The following is a 25695-nucleotide window of genomic DNA, read 5'->3' on the forward strand; positions in this document are numbered from 1 at the left end:
GCCTTACATGAAAAAAAATGAGCATTTAATAAAGGAACATGAGAGTATGTGTCTGGAGCACACAAGCAGGTATTATTATTACATCTGCTAAGCTGTAAAAACCAAATGAACAATTTTTAAAATGTATTTACCATTTAAATTTTCATTAGCATCACTCAAGATTTCTCTGTGCATTTAAAATACATGTGATTAAGTCAGCCACTCATTCTTAAAGTCACCATAGCTTTCTCATTCCAACTATTATTTTTTTCTTGAAGCTTAACTATATGATCAGATTAAAAATCTTAAAGGAGCTTCTTTTAGACATCCCACAAAATGTGCTTATGATTATTAATTCAGTAGATTTTCCTCCTAAATGTGCTTTTATTTTTATGAACTAGGTTCCCAAAACTATGTCCTATGTTTTCTAACTACTTGCCTTCTAACTCTACAATGATATTGAACTTCAAGTGACAACAAATCAAAGTTTAAGTTCCTGGAAAACATAATGTATATTGTGTTGTGCAGAGTTAAAAAAAAAAATAGCCTGGATATTCCTTAAATGTTTAAAATATACAGTTCCACTAATTTATCCACCAATTGAACTCCTAAATTATATTCAAGAGATAAAAATATATGTCCACACAAAAATGAATATATGAATGTTTGCAACACTAAATCCAAAATGTTGAAGCAACCTAAATGTCTATCAACTAATGAATAGTTAAATAAAAAATATTGTATGACAATAAAAAGAAGGGAAGTATTGATCCATGCTGCTGTAAAGGTGAATGAGAAATCATGAAAATAAAATTGATAAAGGAGCCAGGAAAGTCATGAGGAGAGTAGGACCCAGACACATCTGCCTACCTGTTACTTGCAACAACATAGATTAACCTCACAAACAAATATCACGACACCTAGAATTGGAGCACTGGGAAAGAACTCCATGGAGACTAATAAATAATTTTGGATCCCAGCTTTAAAGAGCACAATTTACCTCTGCATTGGCTTCTTGTAACTTTTTCTTCTCACTTTTAAAGAATTTTATCAGTTTATCTATAGAAGGTAGTTTTGTCTCTATAACATTTTACTTCTCCCTACTTGGGAACATTTGAATGGCCTAGCCAAGTGATACTTCCTGAATTGCAATCCTCTAGAGATCTCACGTAAAACTTTGTTTTCACTTGCACAGACAGTCTCAAAGCTAAGATATTTTTTAATACTGCAACATAGATGATACTTGAAAACCCTCTTAGAATCCATCTAACATAGAACACATAATATCTGGTTCCACTTATATAAAATATCCACAATAGGAAAACCAAGAGATATAGGAAGCAGATTAGTATTTGCCTAGGATAGAGCCTGATAGGAAGGAAGGGGAAGTTGGTGGTGAAAGTTGAAGAGTATAAGATTTCTATGGGGGGCTAATAAAAATGTAAAGCTGATTATAGTACTAAATACACAACTCTGTAAATAAACTACAAGTCTTTGAATTGTATGTTTTGAGTGTGTGAATTGCATGTATTTGAATTATATCCAATAAAACTGTTAGAAAAATGACTCTGTGATAACAATGCCAATATGTAATATATGGTCCACAAAGGAGATACATCTTACACATAATGATATGTTACAAGAATTATTCCTCTCATATTCACATTTTCCATTAAATAATCAAGTTAATTTAGGTTTGAGATATTTCTATCAAGACAGAAAATTACATGGAAAGATATGAATTGAAAGCTTTGAAAACTTTCATCATGATTTGGGAATCATAAGATTCATGGTGCTGTAGTGCTTGATCAACCAAGGTTGAAAGACTAGCTTTCTGCTCTATAACTTTTATTCTCTTCTTTTGGAATTTTCACATCTAACACAGTTTAGTCAGTTCTCTTATAAAACAAGCCAAGGAACAGAAGACATTACATTAAATCTTGCAGTAAGAGATAGGGAGAAAAATGTATCTTACCAGCAGTCAAAGCCTTCCTTATGAATTATTTTATTCCATAAATCCAAATTCATTTTGATGAGTCTCCCATTAGAGACATGTTACTGAAAACTGCCAAAAGAAGCTGTTTTATAGTGTGATTGAACCCTATGATCTGAGCATCTCTGTGATTATTTGTATCCAGTAAGGCAGCAGATGACCTGATACTGCTAGTTCCTCTAATTCTTCAGGACCAGTTAGCCAGTGAGAACTAATGAAGCAGAGAATGTAGAAAAAAAGAGGGAAATGTTGATGTTAGCTGGAAACAGGACTGCTCCAACATTTTCACTTGATTTTCTTGTTCCACACATTCTCAGTCATCTCTAAAAGTCAGGAATTTCTTTTAAGCATCTTTTCCATTTCTGTATTTAAGATTCAGATTTTTAAAACCTGATATGTTTGCCATAGGGAAAGATTGTAAATACCTTATAATCCAATTTGAGATTACTAGATGCTGTTTATTATGATTAAAAAAAAAAAAAAACCTAACTAGTCCATATTATGCCATCTGTTACCAGAAGTTTCTTAATGATACCATAATCAAAGCAAACTCTAAGTAATACTTTCTCTAAATGATGTTCCTAGATATGTTAACTTACAGATACTTCTTAGAAATCTGGGCAGGCACCAGACGAGAAGGTTCTTGATGACCAATTTTTTTAAAACAAAATTATAAATTTTTGTATAATATTTAGTGTAAAGTCTTTTCACTAAATATGCATATTTTAAAAAACACTACTATAAATATCACATATAAGATACATTTGAGGAGGCATAATAATTTCTACAATACCCAAAATATTAAGCCCCAGTAATTCAGTTATAAATAATTGTGCTGTTTCCAAGTATATACATACACTTATGCATCTAAGAATCTATGCATGTATATATGTTAAGTATGCTAACTTCATTAATTATTAATATAAGTCTATTAGGTTTATGATACTACATAATTTTTGAGATTTTTACAATAAATAGGTCATTATGGGCAGGAAACAACTGAATAACTCTCTTTCAAGTGAGAAGTATTTAACCTTCTTTAAGAAGAATTTGAACTAAGATATACTGATATTATAAATATATTATTTATTAGTGATACAATTACATACATATAAAGAGTATATATATGATAGTCACCTAAATCAATATCATATATACATCTAGACATATACAGAGAATTATACAACTAATGTATCTATTTAGATTAAACTAAAACTGCAGAGTGAGAGGAGAGTGAAGAGGTGAGAAAGGGAGGGTGGAAGTAGGGAGAAAATATATATAAATACGCAGTATTTTAGGAGCGGAAGATTCAACATTGACTAACACTTTATACACCTTTCCACTCACAGCATCACAGACTAGGAAAGTCTTGCTGAGAATATTCTTAGGTGTTTCCACGCAAAGGAATTTTGGAACATAGAGTTCCACTTAAAGAGTCACACCTTCAGCATTTCCTGATGGCACAGATATGCGCAACCACAAGTAAAAATAAAATACTAAAGCAGAATGTCACTGTTTTAAAACTACACTTTGAATAACTCAGAAAATAGAAAAACTGTGGGCTTTGCAACTATGCTGCTGGCTCTGATAGCAGGAAGAAAAGAGAAAAACGCCAGCTGTAAAGAAGTTTGAGAAGCATATAAAGATCCATGCAGGGAGAGGAATCAGAATGAAGAAGGCCAGGATACAGGCAGATTCAGGGAATAAACTCTATCATGCCTAGAGCATGCTAAGTTAGAGATAACATTTACCGAGCACAATACGTGCCAGGTCACTATCTAAACGCTCTACAAATCTATCTTAAGTTATCTTTAATAGTCTGGAGGGGTAGTACTAAGACCATACTAAAGATCTGGCTTATGAACAAGAGACAAGGAAATTAGAGGTCATATTCTTAATAAATGACAAAATTAGGCCAAGATTTGTGTCTGCCTCAAAAGTCTGTTCCTGAACATTTCATTTTATTGATTACACACACGTGCAGATGCATTCAAAGACATATTTACTTGACTGCTTTGTTATCAGTGTTTCTTTCATTTCAAGCTATGGGTTCAATTTTTGTTTTAACTAATCTCTTCTCCGTCAAGGGGAAGTTTCTCAATATCATGAACCCCTATGACCTTTATAGTTCTATCCTACAATTTTGTTAGAAGAAACAAAAATAATCTTTAAATACTACAGCCCAAATAGATACTGAATCCTGCTGTCACTGTTTAGCAGACACATTATAGAACACATTTACATATACATGGATCCACAATACTCAGAATACCCTGTTAATGCTAGCTATAATAATCAAAGGCTAACTCTTGTGCACTCTATAGCACAATTACAATGTCCTGCACTGGCCAAATACTACTGTTCTAACTACATAATTAACAACTGGGCTGGGTATATATGTTTGGGGAAATAAATTCCCAACAAACTCTCCTTCACTTTTAAGTTGGCTACATGGGGAGTGTTTGGTAGCTCTACCCTTATGCATGTAAACTATCTACTTGTGAAGTATTTGTTGTGCTATCCTCTTTGGGGGTGCTCAACATTTAGTATACAGGGAAGATCTAGAGGAGCCATCTCACTAGCAGGCTACCTCAAGAACTTGAGTTCAGGACAATGGGCTTCCACTGCTTTGCAGATGTTGAGGGGGGTACTATACTTCTGCTTTTGAAATCTTGTAAGATTATAGGCTCAACTTAACCATTAACACATCAAACCATTTTCTTTCATTTCAAGATACTAAGATTTTTATCATTCACAACTCTCCCCAAGGGTTCCTCAAGATTAATCAAACTAGACTAGGTATCAGCCCATTTCCATTCATTCCTCACCTAATTTCCAGATGTGTTTTTATAACAACACAATTACCTTTAGCATTGGTTACTTGACCTGGGTGGCAATAAGTACGTGCAATATAGGGTAGATTAAGACTATGAACTTTGTCATCTAAGAATTCTACCTGCTCTTGTTACCTTATTAATAAAATAAAAAGAATACAGAACCCCTCACCAAGGAAGAAATGAAGATGACAAGTAAGCAGATGAAAAAATGATGCCTCACATCACACTGCCATTAGGGGAAAAAAAAAAGTGGGATTCCACTATACACCTATTAGAATGCACTAAATTTAAAACATTAACAACAACAAATGCTGGGAAGGATGTGGGCCAGCTGGAACAGTGCTTAATGGTAAGAATGCAAACTGGTACGGCCATGATTAAACTGTTCGGCAGTTTCTTAGACAACATACTCCTTCCATATGAACTGATAATAAGGCTCCTTGGTATTTCCCCAAAGGAGTTGTTAAAAATATAAGTCAACACAAAAACCTGCACAGGGATGTTATATAAACTGGTATAGCAGTTTTTATTAATTATTGCCCAACCTTAGAAGCAACAAGTTTTTCTTGTTAATTTTTTGTGTATCTGTAGAATGGAATGTTATATAGTGATTAAAGAGAAAGGGATTACCAAGCCATAAAATGACTGGGACAAGGACAACACTATTCAACTCTGTACTGGTGGATATGTCATTTTATATATTCCCCAATCCATGAAATGTACATTAGAGTAAACCCCACTATAAAATAAAGAGTTTACAATGTATTAATATTAGCTCATCAATCTTAACAATGCAAACAGCAGTAAAAAGAGATATGGGGATAAGGGTAGAGAATGAGGAACTCTGTACTTCATGATTAATTTTCTATAAACCTAAAACTTGTCAGAAATAAAGCTGATTACGAATAATTTTAAAAGAATGCAAATGTGGCCCTCCCTGGTGGCACAACAGGTTAAAGCACAGCACTATGTAGACACAGATGCTTCAGCATAAGCTCTATCCCCAGCCAGGAGCTGACTCCTCACATGGCTTGGCAAATGGCTCCTGTCTTGCATGCTGCTCCCTTCAGCAACATATTTCAGTCAATCTGCCTGTTCTGCTCTCCACTGTCTATGGTGAATCCTCTCACCCCCTGAACCTCTGGCTTGTATCCCAGAGGTAAATAAATAAATACATCTTTAGGGTTCTCCCTGATGGCACAACAGATTAAAGCACTGCACTATGAAGCTCTCCAAGGCCACTGCATCACAAGTTCGATACCTGACCAGGGAGTTGACCCACATGGCATGGTAGACCTCTCCTGACCCGCCCACTGGCTGTTCCCCTCAGCAGTGTATTTCAGTAGATCTGCCTGTTCTTTTCCCCACTCTGTATTTGGTGAATCCTCTCACCTACCACACCTCTGGCTTGTACCCCAGTTCTGTAAGCATAAATAAATAAATCTTTAAACAAAATTAGAAATAAAAAAATACATCTTTAAAAAAAAGAAAGAATGGAAATGTTTTGTCTGTTTCTCTATTTTGTTTCTCCCTTTTAAAATCTCATTTCTCTTCAAGTTTTAGTTTAAGCGTAGCTTCTGGATTTGTTGTCATTCCATGAATTCCAGTAGACTATCCCTCTTTGTTATCTCTTCAAGCAAAGAGCGCCCATCAATATTACCCTATTACATTGGTCATTTGAAAATTATTGCTCATATGAAAGATTTCATTTTTACTATTTCCCCATATTACCTTGTTTCACTTTTCCCAAAGCATAACACTGATGTAATAATATGAAACCAACAAAAATAGTACTCCAAATATCACAATCTCACAAAATAAATTACACAAAATATAAATTAGCACAATAGTTCCTCTGGATAAAGAAAAGATCACTTTTAGTTCGGCCCCTTATAACATACTTATCACTCTTCATTTTTATTAAATATTGTCAATTTCCCCCAACTCTTTCCTATTATATTGTTAAATGTTACATCAATTCCTCCAAATACTCATTTCATTATTGCTTGGGTCCCTTTAGATTAAATGCAAGTTCCTTTATCTTTTGAAACCTTAAATTTATTCCAATGTCTGAAGTGGAATGTTGTAATGAAAATTAGAAAAGCTCTTCTGCCACAGGACTCACTAGCACCTCTGCTTCATACTCTGTGATGTTCTTGATATAGAAGACACATTTTCCCAGACACAACTTCCCTAATCTTTTTCATCAAAAAACACTCCAATTGTGCCTTTACATTAATTCCAAGTGAGCCTGTTGTGTGTTGAGAAGACTAATGCTTCCACTCTTCTGCTTTTCTAGGGTGATCCTGTTGCCATGACACCATTTGCATTTACTTACATCAGAGGTTGAAATAGGCCAAGTTCTCCTAAAGGGCTCTACAAGTACAATCACACTTCCCCAATAACCTAATCTGAATGTTAGTGTCTCCTCCCAACACCATCAAGCCTGATCTCTATATTGAAGTAATAGGTAGAAAAGGTCTGAGTATATAGTATACTACACACCTATACTACCTATAATTTAAGTAAGGGGTAATCTTACTTAAAGGTTATCACAGTTCTATAGAGATATCAAAGTTTCACAGTTAGCTAAGCCTTTGATGTTTTCAGTAAGATTTGACTATATTTTGAGCACTAATTGTGATGTATACACTAAAAAAGTTGGATAGCAGAACAAGTCATAAACTGCATTTTTTAGCTATTTGAATAATCTCAAGAAATAAAAATTACAACAAAAAACATGAACAAAACACAAATAATTCTACTTGGAATGCATTTTAATTTGGAAGACATGTGACAATGTCATGTAATAGTGTGAAATTTCAAGCTCAAAGAATCCCAAGCCGCAAAACAAAATGAAAACTAAAAAATTATCATTATATAGCTAATCCTGAATTTGCTGCTCAACATAAGTGTATGGCCTCTTTCTAGATTAGTTTTTTCATGCAGCCCATTAGTTGGAAAAGGCAGAAACATGTTTTCAATCAGTAGAAATCCTAAAGTTTTATCATTTTAGGAAAGGACAAGAAAGAATGGGAGAAGATGAACATTTTTGAATGACTACTGTATTTATGAACTATGTTGTCTATTTACTAACCTTAGAAAAGCAGAAATTCTCTTTCACTTCATAATTTCAATCACCATTTTAAGATGAGAGAACAAGACAGAGTTTAAGTCTCAACCAGTGAAGGAGAGGCAAAGTATAACAGTGGTTGTCTGATTCCATCGTCTAAGTTCTTTGTAGAAATCTCCTTCCATTATAATTTGATAGAGAATCTAGCACTCTAACTATATCAAATTGCATTTGCCAGTGTATTTACCAAAAAAAGAAAAGCACTTTAAAGAAAGCTAATGCACATTACAAGATTTGTTCCAAGTCATATAATTAAGTATTCTTTGTATTATATAACAGAATAAAAGCAATAATAAAACTATTTACTGAACTAATAAATATCCAGCACTCATCTAGTATATTACATATGCTACCATAACTCTTCCTGAAAAAAAAAACCTATAGAACATATATTGTTTATTCAAATTCAAGTTGAAAAGATTCAGTGAGATAAATAAATTTATAAATAACATGAATAAAATATGCTGATCCGTGATCCACACATTGACAGTGATGCCCACAATTTTTCCACTTAGCTATCACTACGCTTGTAATAGCAGACTTGTTGCATTCCATATAAAGGAAATTTTAAGCACATTTCAAATACAAAGCACTTTCATAAAGATAATGCTATCCTCATGTTAGCTACCTGAAATATCCTATCTTTTTTGTTATAGAATGAATAGTAGGATTGGGATTGCTGTTTATCCATACAGATTACATAGTAATCTATATTAGTACACACACACATGAAAGAAAATACTTGTTTTCTATTTTAAAAACAACTTATTTTATACTAAGTAAATCAAGTCATAAGAAAAATAAATGATTTCACTCATATGTGGAATATAAAGAAAAAAACAAAAGACAAAACTAAAACAAATTACAAATCTTGCTATAGAACTGAGACTAAAAGAGGGAGAGTTCAGGAGTTGGGGAGTAAAGCAGAGGATTGTTGATCCTTTGGTCATGGACTTGATGTGGTAACAAGTAACATCTGAGGAACTATGAACCTATTCTTATAAATCAACAATTATCTCAACAAAAATAAAATCATTGCACCTCCCTGGTGGTGCAAGAGGTTAAAGTGCAGCAAAGGGAAGCTGTCAGCAGTCACTACAGCATGAGTTTGATCATCACCCAGGGAGGAGACCCACAAGACACAGCAGACCTCTTCTGTCCTGCCCACTACTCCCCTCAGCAATGTATTTCAATCTGACTGTTGTGCTCCCCACTAACTTTACAGACATTAAATCCACTCATTTCCATGAAGCAGCCTGGATTTTCACTGCACTACTTCCAAAGCCTAGGACTGCTGTAATGACTTTTCATTTTTATTTTTTCTCTTTCCTCTGCTGGAAATTCTTTTTTCTTAAAGATTTATTTTATTTATTTATGCATACAAGAACTTGGGTGCAGGCCAGAGGTGCAAGGGGATGAGAGGATTAACCAGAAACAGAGTGGGAAGCAGATCAACTGAAATACTCTGCTGAGGGCAATAGTGCAGGCAAGCCAGGAGAAATCTGCTATACCATATGGGTTAGCTCCCTAGCTATGATGGAACTCCCACTGCAGTGGCTGTGTATAGCTTCATAGAGCTGTGCCACCAGCGATGCCCTAGAAACAAACTTCTATACTCGTTCCCTAAATACAACTGCAGCTCACCTTCAAGATCAACTATTAACAGCTCCTTTACTTTCCACCATATCCCCTTTATAGCTATGGAGCCTATTGATACAGGTATATCATTGTATAACATGGTACACCATGTTATAATTGTGTAACAATTTTAACAGTTCAGTTGTGACTTTCTTAAAGGGATAAAAATATCCTAGTCAATTTCTACCACAGTGACTTAAGTTACAGTAAGTTCTGGACAACTCTGCTATGAATTGACTGTAACACATTCATTGAATACAAATAATACATTAAATTTTCATGTAATATGCTAACATACTATATGTATACACATTATTTATATACAAGGACAAGCATCTGAGCATATGTTTATATACATATGAAGCACTTTAGGGTTCAAAAGGCTCTTAGCTGTCATATTTTCTAGCCAATATTAAAAAACAGAAAACAAAAAAAACAAAGCCAGGGCCCTCCCTGGTGGCACAAGTGTTTAAAGTGCAGCACTATGAAGCTATCTGCAGCCACCGCAGGACAAGTTCAAGCCCGGGCCAGGGAGGTGACCCAAATGGTGTGACAGACCTCTCCTGTCCCCTCCTCTCAGCAGTGTATATCAGTCAATCTGCTTGTTCTGTTCCCCACTCTGTCTCTGGTGAATCCTCTCACCCCTTGCACCTCTGGCCTGTACCCCAATTCATATATGCATAAATAAATCTTAAAAAATTAAAAAACAAAAACCAAAGTCATTACTTGATATTGCCAATGTTTGATAGCATACCAGTGATATATATGAAGTTGTACCTTTCACAACTTCATTTGAATCTAATGATGTGATCAAAAATATGCCTCCCTACATTCTTCTGTACCGAGATCAAGCTTATCCCATTGACTAGATTGGATTGTTTCACCTCATATCCTCTCCCAACTCCCTTCCTGTCTTTATTTTTATCATGTGAGAACAACTTACCCAGTCATTTCTGTTTTCATTATAGAGGCATCTCATGTGTTTACATTTCCCTAGTTACTCCAACTACAACCAATTAGAATGGTAAAGTCTCATCTTAAAAGGGCGGACATTATATTACTATCCAATTCATTCATCATTCACCCCACTAAACCAAGGATCATGATCCTCATAACACTGGCTTGTACCTGTAACTGTATATAATTTTAAAGTCTATAGATTACTTTCTCATAACTCAATAAGTTGATCTGTACAACAAAAGGGACAATCAAAAGAAGATATCATCATATACATATGCTGTTAAGAAAACTAGGTGTCAAAAGTAAAGTGAATTGCCAGTGTTCCTATAGCTAGCAAGAGCTGGAACCGGCACTGGAACCCAGGTTTCCACATCCCTGCTCATGATAGCATGCCACTATTTTAAACTGTTTATCGGCTAGTGTTCCCACCATGACATTTATGTTGACATCTATTGGCATGTCAGATGCTGCACACTGAATGTTGCCTGGACTCTTCGATCTGAATTATCACTCAGTTCTTGTGACTTTAATAGTACAAAGTTCAACCAGGCAGGCACTATTTTGTCTAACACTTACCTACCTGAAAAGCTTTTATCAAATATCTAAATGAAACCATTTAATGGCAAATTATAGCTTTACTAATGTTTTTTGGTTAGATGACTGATATCTTGCAGAGTAAAGCCATCACTTTAGTTAAGTTAGATAAGCTCACCAACTCTTTGTTTGAAATTAATTCAATTTCATCAGCAACACTAATCTACTGCTCTTTAAAGTGCCAGTATTAAATAACAGGAAACAAAAATATCCAAATGAGTTTCCTAAATGTGCCTCTGTGAATGTTATTTTATACAAAGTGACAGCAAATCATGACCTTCCTATTTAAGTACATGTCTGTCCAATCTCATCATTAAGTTATTAGATAGATGTGACTTCTTTAAAAATTCAGGACAGCAGTGTAATTGCACAGTAGAATGATGAGTCCCTACAGCCGTGAGCTACCAACAGCTGAAGCAAAGGCTGGACTCAATCTACAACTTGTTTGCAATTCCATAACAAATCCCACACTTTTCCTCTGTCTGCATCCTCTTAATGTTTAGTTATTGTCGAGGAAACTCTTAATTTATCCCTAGCTGTAAGACACAAGATTAATTATTTCCCACTTTATTCTGATAAAAATGTTAAGTTTCAGTTCTGCTGAAGAACTCTAAGTGTCCTTCAGAGGAGAAAGAAAGCAAGTGTCTGAAAAGAGGGGGTAGTAATTCCTCACTAGGTATTGTTTTCCTGCCTGTCACTGCCCCATCAGGACATCTAGTCAGCACTTTGCCCAGAGGTACCAAGGGACTAGTTGCTGCTTTTGTTGGTGGTTGAAAACAAAAGATTTCTCAAGGCACAAAAAGTTTAAAAGCAAGCATCCTAACAAATGTGCATTAAAAATCCCAGAATTCACTCATTAATAACTGGGCTTTACACTGTCTCCTCAGTGAGCTCACTGGAGTTCATTAGCCTTTAAATGTTAAAACTCCCCTCACTTGGCTCATTTCCACGTGTCCCACATATCACAAAGCTATACTTAAGAAATTAAACTCTATACCCATCCATATATATCATGGCACTGAGCAAGTCGTTTGCCTCAAAACAGAAGACTAGAACTAAATTGTTTGTTTGTACTTTGTTAGACATGTATTTAAGAAACTCAATAGAAAGAGAACCAGAGGTTAAAATATTGCACTTGATGATAAAGTGTAGCCCTGGATGTCCCTGTTAACAACAGAGCTGAGAGAGAAATATCATCAGTGACTAATGCCTCTTAGTTTTGCTTTTCTTTCCTAATAGCAACGGGCATGACCTAATTTGCTTCCTAGTAGTCATACTTTTTACTTTAAGAACCCAGCACCTCCGGACCATCAGACAGCACCAGGGGCCCTCCTAAAGCTAGCAGTTTCTTAATGTGGACTCAGATTGTGAAGATGGGGAAAGAGGGAACTCCGTCCCACTTACCAGTCTTCCACAGATAGAGGGTGGGCGCCTCTACCTCGCCCTGCGCTGCAGCCCCGCAGGCACCCAGGCACAGCAGCAGCAGTGGGGGCAGCAGCAGCTGCTGCAAGACGCTCGGGTGCTGGCCCGCGGTGCCCTGGCTCCCGGATGTAGAGCGCCTCGCTCGCAGCCCCATGCTGCCGGGAGCCGCTCCAGGGTCCAGATCCCAGGGAGGTAGGCAGGGAGTTTTTCTTCGTCCTCAGAATGTCTTCCCAAAGAGTACAAAAAGCAAAGCTCCCCTCTGCTATTGTTTCTTTCAGATGCAAAGTAGGGAAAGCAGTCTAATATCAGGGAACAATAGCGTCAGTGGTGGCCTCAACCACCGCTGGCGGGGATGCTGCTGCCGCTGCCATTCCGAGCAGTGTGGCAGGTCCTAGCAGCGAGGTAGGCAGCCGTCCACAGGGGGCCCCAGCTGACTGAGCAGGTCCGCAAGGTCTGGGAGGCAGCGCAGCCCCTGCCACCAGCTGGAGAGAGGAGGGGGGGCTGAGCCCAAATGAGCTAGAGGAGGCTAGAGGCAGGGGGAGCCAGAGCATGAGGGCGAAAAAGGAAGAAAGCAAGCAAAGCAGACAGGGGACACACAGATACAACATACCCGCCCAAAGAACTCCCGTGCACATGGTGTGGTGTGATGAAATATGTTTGGAAGGATACACCAATAAAAAGAATCATCACCCGACAGGCTTCAGCATGACAAATAACAGGCATTGAAATTCATCTTCACCTAAGGAGTCAAATGCTGGATCCAGTGTGGCATGTTGTTTCTGAGTGTGTATTTACACAAAGCATCAGTGTTTGTTATTTATTTTTATGCAGCTTTTTTTTTTCTGATTTACTTTGTTGAAAGCAGTATTTACGATCAGATGTGAAAATCACGGTAAAAGAATAGAGATGTTTATTTGCTTTCAAATTTCACTTAAACGCAAAAATTTTAGCTTAAAGCATTCTATTCTCTAAAGCATGTACAATGTTGATCTACCGTGACTAATTAAAGTACCTTATCTTTTAAGTGCCTTTAAAACTGAATTAGTATTTCATAGGTACTAAATGATATATAAAATTCAAAACAAATCTTAAATTATAATTCAAATATTAAAGAAATAAACTGTTATGCTAGTATTTGCTTGTCCCTGGCAAGAATATGTATCTTATGAGGTATGAGTAAAATTAACTGGCAAATCAAATTTCCATTATTTGGATTTTTTCTAAGTCGATAAATTCTTTGCTGAAAAATTCCTGACATGAATTTCTCTTAACTCTTCATATAGAAAAATGCCCTTTACAATCTAAATAAAGAACATAGTGTGCTTGGGTTTTGTTCTTTGTGGTGTCACTTTCTTAAACTAGTAGTAATAAAGGAATGTGTGTAAAGTCTGATAATAATTTGCCCTTTCTCTCTTTCTCCCAGTTATAACCTTTTATTAATTCATTTCCTGGTAAAGTTAAAACAATATAAAGGTATTTAGCCAGTTAAAAACTCACAAGAAAGAAAGCCAAAGAAAACTATTCATATCCGGACAGCAATAGTTTGCCAAGTAAAACAAAATTTGAAAAACATGAAAATGATGCTATGGATTTACTCCATCAACATAGTCAATCCAAGAGTTTAAAATGAGGAAACCACTGTTTCTGAAAAAGGAAACCTTCCATAAAGCTCTCCTGGGATGCCTGTCATTTTGCAGATCATTCCAGACACAGCCCTTCTGCATGCATTAGATTAAAAGCAGGTTTGATCAAATAATTCCCAGGTCCTGCCTGTTTAAGTATTCTGACATCAGAGGAAATTAGCAATGTTGAAGGTTGCAAATTCGGTCTTTGTTTACTTTCCACTCTGTTAGGCCTCTAAGAGGGAATTAAAAGCTCAGAGAGCCCTAGCTCTGTGAGGCTGTGATTAGGACAGATAAGCTAGTGTGGATTACTATTTCTTCACTGGAGAAAAACAGGCAACAATCAAAAGATTATAGGCTGATAAAGAATACAAAGGAAGCCTGATCCTAACTAATGTATGGATCCCTGAAGGAGCACTTGTTTCAATAGTCACCTCAAATAAATAAATAAATAAATAAATAAATAATAAAAAGGACCTGCTATAGTTTCTTTGGTTCTACCCTCCTAGGGAAAACTCATTGATACTACTCTATAAACTATACATTTTTTACCCAGTCTGTTTATATATTTTAGCTACTGTTAGCACACTCAAACCTGATGTCCTCTAACTCTGGTACAAACAGGATTTCCAGCTGCTAGTACTCCATTAATATCAAGCCATTTTGAACATTCTTGAAAGTACCCAATCAATTCATCAAATAGACATTAAATATACAATAAAACAGAATCAAGGGAGTCAGGTTAGTATAACTGAATGTGTAAAATACTCCCTTTTGTCCTTTGAAAAGCCATCAGATTGTTATCTTTTTTTTTAGATTATCTTTAATAGCTTAATGTCAACAGAAAATTTTAAGTTGTACTATTTTTGTTTATCCATGATGTACAAAAAATTTCAACTAGTCCAACTAGTCAAGGGTTTAAACATTTTATAACTTTGACCATTATACGTTATATATTAGAAAAAGGGATTGAGTCTTCAAAATTTGCTGCCATTTGAAAGACTCAGCTAAGATGAATGGTTTATAGTTGTATTGGAAAATACCCAACAATAGGTTTCTTTCTTTTAATTTCAATTTATGCAAGGCATAGTGGTCTCTTTCTCTCTCTCTCACCTTTCTCTCTCTCTTACACACACACACACACACACACACACACACACACCCCACTTTAGTAGAAAAACATCTCTGGACAAGGTTACAGAAACTAAGTCATATAAACATTTGTCGCCACCACTGCCAAATATCTGTTCTATCACAATGTCATTATTGCACTTGAGAACAAAAATATATTAGTCTCTGAGGAAATAGAAGTTATATATATTCAGATACATGTCTCTTTGTGAAAGCTTTAGTGTCCAGTAGGATAAATTCTATCAATAAAACTGATAGATGGTAAGATATAGCAAAATATAGCAATCTTTGTTTTCTAGAATATGATATAAATAATACACAAATGTTTAATGACATGATGTCAAAATTTAGTCACGAGACGTCTCAAGGATGCAGATTAAATTGACCATCTGTACAGCCTGCCATGAAGTAAATCGTTTATCATTTTTCATGAAAAACTGTTCAAGTATTAATGAGCCAGGGTTATAAAAGTTTTCCAAACAGATGAAAAACGCAAAGCATATCTTTTAATACTAAAAAATGAGACAATTCTTAACCTATCACCGCTCACATAGTGTCCATCAGTATTTTTTCATTATTTTTCTATCAACTCTAAACTCTAGAAAGTGAGGATATGTACATTCTATACATTTTCTTTCTTTTTTTTTTAATCAGAGCATAAGAATATGAATGTACTTGATGACCCTTAAGTAATACAGATAAAGACTTTTAGTGACTGGTACCATCATTTAAAAACAGTCTTCAAAGATTCAGTTACTGGACAAAAAGGGAACCACTTTTACTATCAGAGTAAAAAAAATAAAGGCAACAATAAAACAATATTCGATGAAATATATAGTAGTTACTCCTTGATAGAGTGCTACATAGGAAAGTACTTAAGTACATTTTGAAATAAAATCTTTAAATAAATTTTCTATACATAAATACATCTTAAAATAAACACACAAAATGACCCAAAGGAATTCTATTTTTATGGCCTCTAGGTGTCATACTTGACCAAGATTTAGGGTAAAATATTTGGGGGACTTCCTACTTCACCTTTTCTACCTTATCTGTCAAAAGTTGTAACATATCATGTTTTATCTTAGTTATATGTAGACACATTTTTTTAACCTTCTTTCCCAATCCTAACCTTTCCTGATTCTAACATTAATATTCACCTTCTACTTTCTTCCCAGTTCTTTTTATTTATAGCCACTTCTTTATGGGTTTGTTGGTTGGTTGATTAATTAGCTCGAAGGTCAGTAGTAGTGGCGAGAGGGAAGACTGTACATTTCAAGTAACTTTACAGAAAGAAAATTAATCCCATGGTTTTTCCACATTGCCCAAAACAAAACCTGTTTGAAAACAAGATCAATTGAAATAGTTGGACCTAATCTTTTGAGTATTAGATAAAAATGTACTTACTGCATATTGATTTAGGTGACTTCCAGGATTTGGGGAATTGATCATTCAATTTAAACCTTACAATCCCAGGTAGTATGTGATATACCAATAACCCCTGAATAAAAGTACCTCAATTGCTACAAAATTCCACCAGTGGTGAGTTAGAAAAATGTTTCTGTAAATGGAATACTCTAGTGGATATGATTCAGGAATTTGAGTTGTACAGCTGAACAAAATATTTACAGACACCATAATTGACTAGCTATTACTACTTGTCATAGCCAATCAAAACTAAATAGGAATCTGTAACAGTAATCTTTATAAGGAGACCATGGTTTCCTGCTGTTGCAGAGAAGAAAAAAAAAAAAAACTAAAGAAAGTGAGAAGTTAATAGATGACAATGGCAAAAATGACTGAATGATAGAGACAGACTTGTTAAGCTAAGGTCAGGGTCTGGCATGGGGAGATCTAGAATATGTTATTTGGGACTAGATGTCCAGAAGGATGTCCCCAAATCTCTGGCACTTATACTCCTCTGACCCCTCAAAGCCTTCTGGCACAGTCCCTTTTAAGGTTGCCCAACATTCCTCCCTAGTGTGCACATGTTTCCATGCAGTTTCACCTAGTGCATTCTGCGCCTGATTAGAAAGCAAAGCAACTGCAAAGTTTAGTCAGAATATAGTGGCAGAAGTAAAAGATTATTTATGGGGCTAGATTTTGAGTGACCAGTGAACTATAAGTTAAGACAGGATAAGGGAGAGTTTATTATTTGGGGAAATGCTCCAAGTAAATGGAATTTAATACTTTGACTAAAACTGAAAGATATAGTGAAAATTAATGATTACCAGAAGCCTGGATAAATTCTGATCGAAATTAAAATGCCTAAATTACCGAGAATGACAAGGAAGGAAGGGATTAAAAACCTTAGTAAGGAGTTATGGTGGAATATATAAATTACATGAAGAAAAGGAAGACCCAAGAGTTATGTGTCTTCAAGGGGACAGAGAGTGAACACCACCCACCAAAGCCCATTAATTTACACTCAAGATTACTAATACAACTGTTGTACTATGCACAGATACAGAATATTTTCATCTTTTGACACAGAATCTGTAACATGCGACCTATAAATTAATGCCACCAAAGAAAAGGTGAGTTCTGAGATATTCACATTATTTCTCACTACATACAACTGGCCAAAATCACAATATGCAATTACATTCTAATTGCATAGAAATCTGAGAAATTTATTTCTCTGTATTCTTGAAATGAAGAAAATAGAGGCAAGATGCCAAGTACACAGCAATTTCTCTTCCAGAGTCCTATGTACAGACAATTTAGTTCCACAAAAGGCTTGTGATTTTTCCTTGTCTTTTTATCTTCTAGTCCTGTTCATATTTTCAGGAAAAAGTGTTGGGGACATAAATAGGCAATATTTGGTTAATAATTATGAAAATGTAAAAAAAATAGGTCTATTCTCTAGACAGCTGGCAGTGATCAGATAGCAATGGTTGCTCATTCTCAGGATTAAACTCAGATCAAATGAAAAAGCAAAGTCACAATGGAGGCAAGTTGGGAATGATTACTTCTTAGGAAAGAAAAAAATGTGTTTTTGATGAAAGAGGTGAATAGTGTTTTCCCATGTTGCATTACCTTTTCAACTTACATTCAGACAAGTACATGTAACAGGTTATCAGAATTTACTTCTTAATTATTGAGACCCATTCACATTAAGTACAAAGTTTCTCTGAGTTGGACCACAATAACCCTTCTTTACCCACTTTCAGAGTATGAGATATCTGATTTCTGACCCTTTCTCATCATTATTTTTTGGATTTTCTCTCTCTCACACACACACACACACACACACACCACCATTCTGCTGATTTATTTCAAAAGTATTCTCTTGATAAAAATTTTTTATTTTTTTTTCTAGATTGGGGCCATCCCGATGGCACAACAGGTTAAAATGCAGCACCATGAACCTATCTGCAGCCACTGTAGCACAATTTCTATACCTGGCCAAGGAGATAACCCACATGGCATGGCAGACCTCTCCTGATCTACCTGTTATTTCCCTTAGCAGTGTATTTCACTTGATCTGCCTGTTCTGCTCCCCACTCTGTGTTTCTGGTGAGTCCTCTTACCCCCCGCACCTCTGGCCTGTACCCCAGTTCTTATGTGCATAAATAAATAAATCTTTAAAATTTTTTCTAAATTATTTGACACTACTCGCTTTGTATTCTGTCCTCTACTATTCTGTTTTGCCACAAGTGTCTACATATTTTCAATTCTGCTATAAATATGTTAACTGGTGTTTGAGGATGAAACAAGTGTTTGATTGGGAGTTAATATTTTGTTTTTTCTAAGTAACAAGATAACACTTTATATAATTTTCAGTTTTTCTTATTTTATTCTTACATGGATATAGTCCTCATATTTCTCCTGCCATTGTATCACCCATGACCACCATTTTCTCTTGTGTTCTTCCCTCCTGTTTTAAGCCCCCTCCTCCTCATTCCTTGCTGTATGTCTCAGACATAATGGTTAGCTTGCTAGTTTCAACTTTTTTATTGACTTTTACTTTGGTTTCTCTATAAAGCACATACTAGTAAAGTGAGACTACCTGGTATTTGATACTATTCTTTTTCCTTCTGATTTCTTTCAGGTAACACAATGCCCTCCATTTCCATCCATGTTAGAGCAAATGGATTGAGTTTGTCCTTTTTGATCACTAAATAATATTTCACTGTATATATATATATCATGTCTTTTGATCCATTCATCTATTTTGGGGCATTTGGGTTGTTTCCATATCTTGGCTATTGTAAATAGTACTACAATAAACATAGGAGTGCAAATTCCCTTATGAATTAGTGCTTGGTGTCCTTTGGGTATATTTCTAGGAGTAGAATCACTGGATCACATTATAGCTCCGTTTTTAATGTTCTGAGCAACCTCTGTACAACTTTCCATAGTGGCTGGACCAGGTTACATTCCCACCAGCAGTTAAGGGGGTTCCTTTATCTCCAGGTCTTCTCCAGCATCTGTTGTTTCTGGCTTTTTTAATGTAAGCCTTCTTAACTGGAGTGAAGTGGTATCTCATTGCTGTTTAGATTTACATTTCCCTGATAATTAGTGATGCTGAACATTTTTTTCTTATGCCTGTTGGCTATGTGCATTTTTTTTTTATTTTGTGGAAGAAGTGAAAGACAGCACTTTAATATTTAATTAATGTTTAATATTTTCCAATGTAAAATGTTAGTTAAACCCTGATACCAGATGAACTCAGTGGTGAAAAAAACTATAATTTGGCAAAAGAAAAAAAATTACAGACAGACTTAGCAAGTTTCCCATGGAGTTAACAGGGAGTTTGAGGATAGTGTGATAACACAATTTTCCTAAACATTGTGTAGTCCAAGTTAGGAAAAACTTTTTGGAAATCAGTGATTCTGTAATGAATGTCTGCTCTGTTTCTGTTTATACTAATATTTGAATTTGTGTAAAGTAGTACCTTACAAATGCATGAGCGTGACAAATACTTGTGAAAAGAGGGCAATAACTGAAATAATGCACATGCCTGAAATTTTAAAAGAACTTTTAATACTGCTAAGAGGAAAGGAGAGAAACAACTATGCCCAGATACTCTAAAATGTGCAGAATAAATTAAATTTTCCAAAGAAAGTAATGAAAGTTGCCATACAGATAACCCACATATCAGCTTTAAAAAAAGTTTGCCCTGAGATTTGAGTACCCATAATTAACTTAAAAATAAATTTGTCTGGGCCCTCGCTGGTGGCACCATTAAAGCACAGCACTGGGCAGCTATCACAGCCACTGCAGGTCAAGCTCAATCCCAGGAAGCTGACCCACTTGATGCAGCAGACCTCTCCTGACCTGCCTGTTGCTTCCCTCAGCAGTGTGTTTTAATGGATCTGCCCGTTCTGCTCCCAACTCCACCTCTGGTGAGTCTGCTCGCCCACCCCTGGCCTGTACCCAGTTCTTGTATGCATAAATAAATAGATCTCAAAAAAAAAAAAGATTTGTCCCAGAGAAAAAAATTTTATTATGGAAAAGTTATGTCTATTTTAGAAAATATGATGAATAATTTGACAGTCTACTGAGATTTTATATTACATCTTTCTAGAAAGAGATTTTCTTTTATACTTCTTAAGTGATTAATAGAGACCAGCTTTTCAACACATCAACATTCACACGTGTAATATGTCTTTACTTTTGTGTACTAAGACATGCTCATTGCTCACACACTATATATTGCAATGTAATAAAAATGAGTATTTATGTTGAATTCATCAATTGCCAATGAAAGCCAAGTTCAGTATAAGATGAAAATAAGACACTGAGGGGGGGAATAAGCAAATGTCAGTAAATGAGCTCTATCTATTTTACTACCCTTAGATGACAACAGAAGTCACTACAATTTTCTCAAACTGCCAGTATACATCTGTAACTGAAAACAGTATGAAAAGCTTTCTAATTAATAGCTGCTGGCAGTTCTGCTACTTCCAAAAGTTTTTCCCTTGAGACACAGATGCCAACCTATCAGAGCATATGATAATGGTAACCTTTTGTAATTTGTAAAGAAAATATTTTTTCTTTCATTTGCTGATCACTGACACAGAAAATGTTGCAGTAGATCCTAGAAGGTGATACAGGAAATTAAAGTCATTCTCAATTATTTTTCCTTTGTAAGTTGATTCATGGTTTGAGAGTTGTAAATAGGAGGCAGAACTACAGCTCCTCATCCAATTTTACTTTGCTCAGCTGAGAAGGAGCCTAAACAGCTACACCAGTTTGTAAATAAAAGTGGTTCTTCAAAACTATAATAGCAAGTTGGACTATTAACCCACAACATATTTTACCTATCAAGTTGTTGAGAACACTCAATGAAAGAAGGTGGAATGGAGACAAAATGTCCTTGTGAATAGGTGTCTCTCTCAATGAGAAGTACTAGAAACCACATCTTGCAGCTGTTTAAGTATTTTGACATAAATTTTTAATCCAAATTGAAAATAGAAAAATAGTACTAACTTAATAGCAACTCTACCAGTATCATGCATGACAAAATCCTACTGGATCAAGGTTCTCACCAGTGTGCATTAAGTAGTGACTCAGATGTGATTATGGAAAAGTTCACAAAACTCACTTACTCAATTGCAGTTCTTATGTGATCTTCATTTATCCCCATGTCAAATCACCGGTCAAAGCTCACCCATTCATTTACACAATGGGGAAACATTTGTTAAGTACCTACTGTGTGTCCAGCACTATATCAAGCTCTGTAAACACAATGATTTACACACTATGTAGCACTCACTGAATCTTCAGGTATGCATGGCAGTGAGCTTAGAAATGTACATGGGAAACCAATTACTATGTTTCTCAACTCTGAGGCAGCATCTGCAAACAATTAAGATAAAATGCAATATGAAGGAAACAGAATCAGGAGAAAATCCTATAAATACATGAAGAGAGAGAGTATTTGTTGCATTGGCATGTACAAACAGCGGGCATTATCTTCAACTGATAATTGAAGGCAGAGTGAATGGCTCCAGACAGACTGCCCCCCAATGTGTAATGAACAGAAACTTCATGCTCTCTTGTTGTCATTGCTGATGTTTGAATCCTGCTGTTTTCACATTCTGGGCTGCTGAGAACACTGCACTTTCTTGGCAACTAAAAGGGAAGCTTGCTCTGATTTTTTTTCCTACAAGTTAGAGATAAAGCCTATAATCCATTATATTTTCATCCCATGAGATTTCTCTTTAGTAACATGTAACACAGACCCAGACCCAATCACATTTCACTGCTTATTGTGAAATTATGGAAGCTACTAATGGTTTATGTATTCTTAGAAAAAAACAGGTTTCACAGAAAAGTAGAGACTTTTAAATGGGTAATATTGTACTAGATATTAGCACAGATGGTTTTTTTTTATGAATAATAATATATTTCATTCTTTCAGATCATGCAAAATATGAGGATTAAAATAGTAGTTATTTTCAATAACATTTTCTTAATATATTCTCATGAAATTCCTGTAAGTACTTATGCTTATGCTTCATATAATATGGACTATTCCCTTATTTTTCCATGAAATTAAAAAAACCTCTTATAATACTTCATCTCAGATCGATAGCCAATAGTCATCAATCATTAAAAGAAGAATCTTAACCATATAATAAATAAAACAAATGCTTACCTCCATAGTTTCATAATAATTTAAAAAGTGTTTTATAGCATGTTTTTCTTTTCTGTATTATGAATTTTGCAACATCTGTATAAATGGAGTTCAATTTTATTGCATTGTAAAAGTGAGATCATATTCTTTGTATTCACTTCATTATCTCATTTGATTGGGTTTTAATTCCTGCAACATACACCAAAGGCTGATGTGCCTTTTGCGATTTGAAACAGTGGTTGCATGCTGAGAATAATTACCTCCACTAAGGCAGAACAAATGATTTCTTTGCAAAACACCAAATCTGTGTTTCAACAAAGATAATTGGGAAGACCCAAGACAACTTAGGTCTTCCAGTATAGTGTTTGAGTTTAATTAACAGTTTATATAATCTTAATCCTCTAATAACAGTGGTGACTCCGATTATCAAAAAGAATTTTGAAATGGGGAGTCTTGAACTGTTTCATTTGTCAGATTACACCAAAAAACATCTTCTACATATATTTTATCAAATATTATTCTTTCTAAATGTAGCAATTTTAAGCAAGCTAATGTTATTGTTGAGTGTGACTAGCAGAGGGGTAGTGAGTTATCCTTCTTGCCTAACTCACATGATAATTTGAAGATCTACATGAATAGAGGTACATGTATCAATTAAATTAGATGTCATAATACTAAATTATACTAAAATGAATTCTAGTGAGGTACTATGAATATAGTAGTTAAATCCCACAGATGTAGTTTATACTAAAGAGTCACTTAGTAATAGTAACAACAAAGAGATGATTACATGCCTTATAATTAAGGTACCATTCTTTTAAAACTAGTAAAATCTGCACTAATTGTTTATATTTAATTAAAATTCTAGCTGAGCTAATGATTCTTTTTTTTGCAGTGGCTTAGTGGTTGAAACATTAACCACATTATATTATGTGGAGAAAGGTCATGAATGCATACTGCTCTCAAATTAAACTTTACTTTCATACATAGCTGTGGGAAATTAAAGTTACTGCTGCTACACAGGGCCACCTAGCATCTTACAGTTTCAGATACCAATGGTCTGACGTCTAATTCCATGGAACTTTGAATTGCTCTGACCTTGAGGCTGAAAACAAATTCACCTGCTAAAATATCTCTGTAATAATCAGGTAAACATAAGATTTATAATTTTAAAATTTATGATGTATGTATACAACTAGGCCATCAGCAGCAAATAATGAAAGCATTAGCAAATTAAGTTACACAGTGTATAACTGCAATCCTGAAGGTAATGCTTTGTTACTTTATATAAGAGTAATTATTTTAAAATCTAAGAACTTACCCTCCTTTCCTCATCTTGAAACTGCTGAATCACCAAAATGTTTAATACCTATTGGAAAGGATGTTTTAACTTCAAATTCTATCTTTAAGCACAATTTTGAAATGCAAACTGACCTTGAGGTATACATGCTCTTAATAGTGTTTCTACACATGCTCTTAATGTAGTTAATGTAGTTAATCAGGCCACTTAGCAATGCAGTGAAAATTAGTGGAAGTTATGGAAACAATAGTTAAAAGGAGATTTACCAAAATGAACATGAATTCAGAGTTTGTACTTCAAAGCATACTAGTTTGTAGCTTTAGTTTACTCAGTATCATAAAGATTATCTAATAATGTGTGTCCTTGACGATTACAACCATCCCTCAAAGTTTCCAATTAATTTTCTCAGTAATTGACTTCAATTACGGTGAAGTTTCGGTATTTTGGAATATTTAAAAATTTCAACTTCATACAGAGCTAACAAAACAGAACTGTAAATCTAATTTTCTCCTAATAATAACATTCAAGTCTTTTTTCCTTTCTGTTCAGCAAAGCATGTAACTTTAACATTTTTTTTCTTTCTCTTCTTTTACTTCAAAGGTATATTTACTTCACTTAAGTGTGACTGAAAAGGGGTTTAAAAAGTTTAAAAATTGAAAGCATTCATTGAAATGCTGGCCCATTACCGTTAAGAATTAATTTTTGACTTTTGGCGGGAATCGCCATCCTCCAGTAAGTAAAGGGAAGAGAAGAGGGACCCACTATACGTTCTCTAGGCCTTTTAACGTGGAGCTGTTCCTTTGGCCACATACATGTGGATCTACAAGAAAGGTGGTATTCTGGACATCAAAGAGATGGGCACTGTTCAAAGAGGAATGCTCCACAAATGTTAACATGGCAATACTGGAAGAGTTTATAGTATTACCCAACATGTAGTAGGCATTGTCAACAAATAAAGGCAAGATTCTTGCAAATAGAATTAATGTTTGTATTGAGCACACTAAGCACTCTAAAGAGCCAAGATAGCGTCCTGACATGTATAAAATAAAATGATCAGGAAAAAAAAAAAAAAAGGGAAGCCAAAGAGAAAGGTACATGGGTTCAAATGAAGCTCCAGCCTGCTCCACCTAGAGAAGCACAATTTGTGAAAACTAATGGAACGAAGCCTGAGCTGATGGGACCCATCCCCTATGAATTCATGTCATGATAGGTGTGAAAAAGAAATAAAGGAGCTCTGGACTATAAAAAAAAAAAAATTAAGTTTTGTTGCAAATCAAGTTTAGTTGCCTTAGCAACCCTTTCATTTCAATGGTTTAAAGTCAATCAAACTCTATTAAGATAATATAATTGGAAAACCATGGCAATTTACTAAGAATATCATGATGGAGAAAGAGTTTCATCATTAGTTTAGAACAGTAATACCAGTGATAAATTATTGAGGTCTTATATAAAAAGTGATGGCTACTGTGCCATCACTTAAGTGACCATGAAAGAGGGA

At 35.1% G+C, this 25695-nt stretch overlaps 1 protein-coding gene and 1 pseudogene across 2 annotated transcripts in view; one reads left to right on the plus strand and one right to left on the minus strand.

The window, feature by feature from the left end:
- THSD7A (thrombospondin, type I, domain containing 7A) overlaps positions 1-13000 on the minus strand; it is a 382662-nt gene extending 369662 nt beyond the window's left edge. For both annotated transcript variants that reach the window (XM_012720969.1, XM_012720970.1), the window contains exon 1: positions 12539-13000. In XM_012720969.1, the coding sequence (XP_012576423.1) occupies positions 12539-12710 (172 nt within the window). In that variant the 5' untranslated portion in view covers positions 12711-13000. The remainder of the gene's footprint in view (positions 1-12538) is intronic.
- Positions 13001-24082: 11082 nt separating this feature from the next.
- Positions 24083-25404, plus strand: LOC105853218 (annotated as a pseudogene).
- Positions 25405-25695: the final 291 nt, after the last annotated feature.

This window comes from Condylura cristata, unplaced genomic scaffold (genome assembly GCF_000260355.1).
Source record: "Condylura cristata isolate star-nosed mole 26May11 unplaced genomic scaffold, ConCri1.0 scaffold00005, whole genome shotgun sequence".
In the NCBI taxonomy this organism is placed as follows: domain Eukaryota; kingdom Metazoa; phylum Chordata; class Mammalia; order Eulipotyphla; family Talpidae; genus Condylura; species Condylura cristata.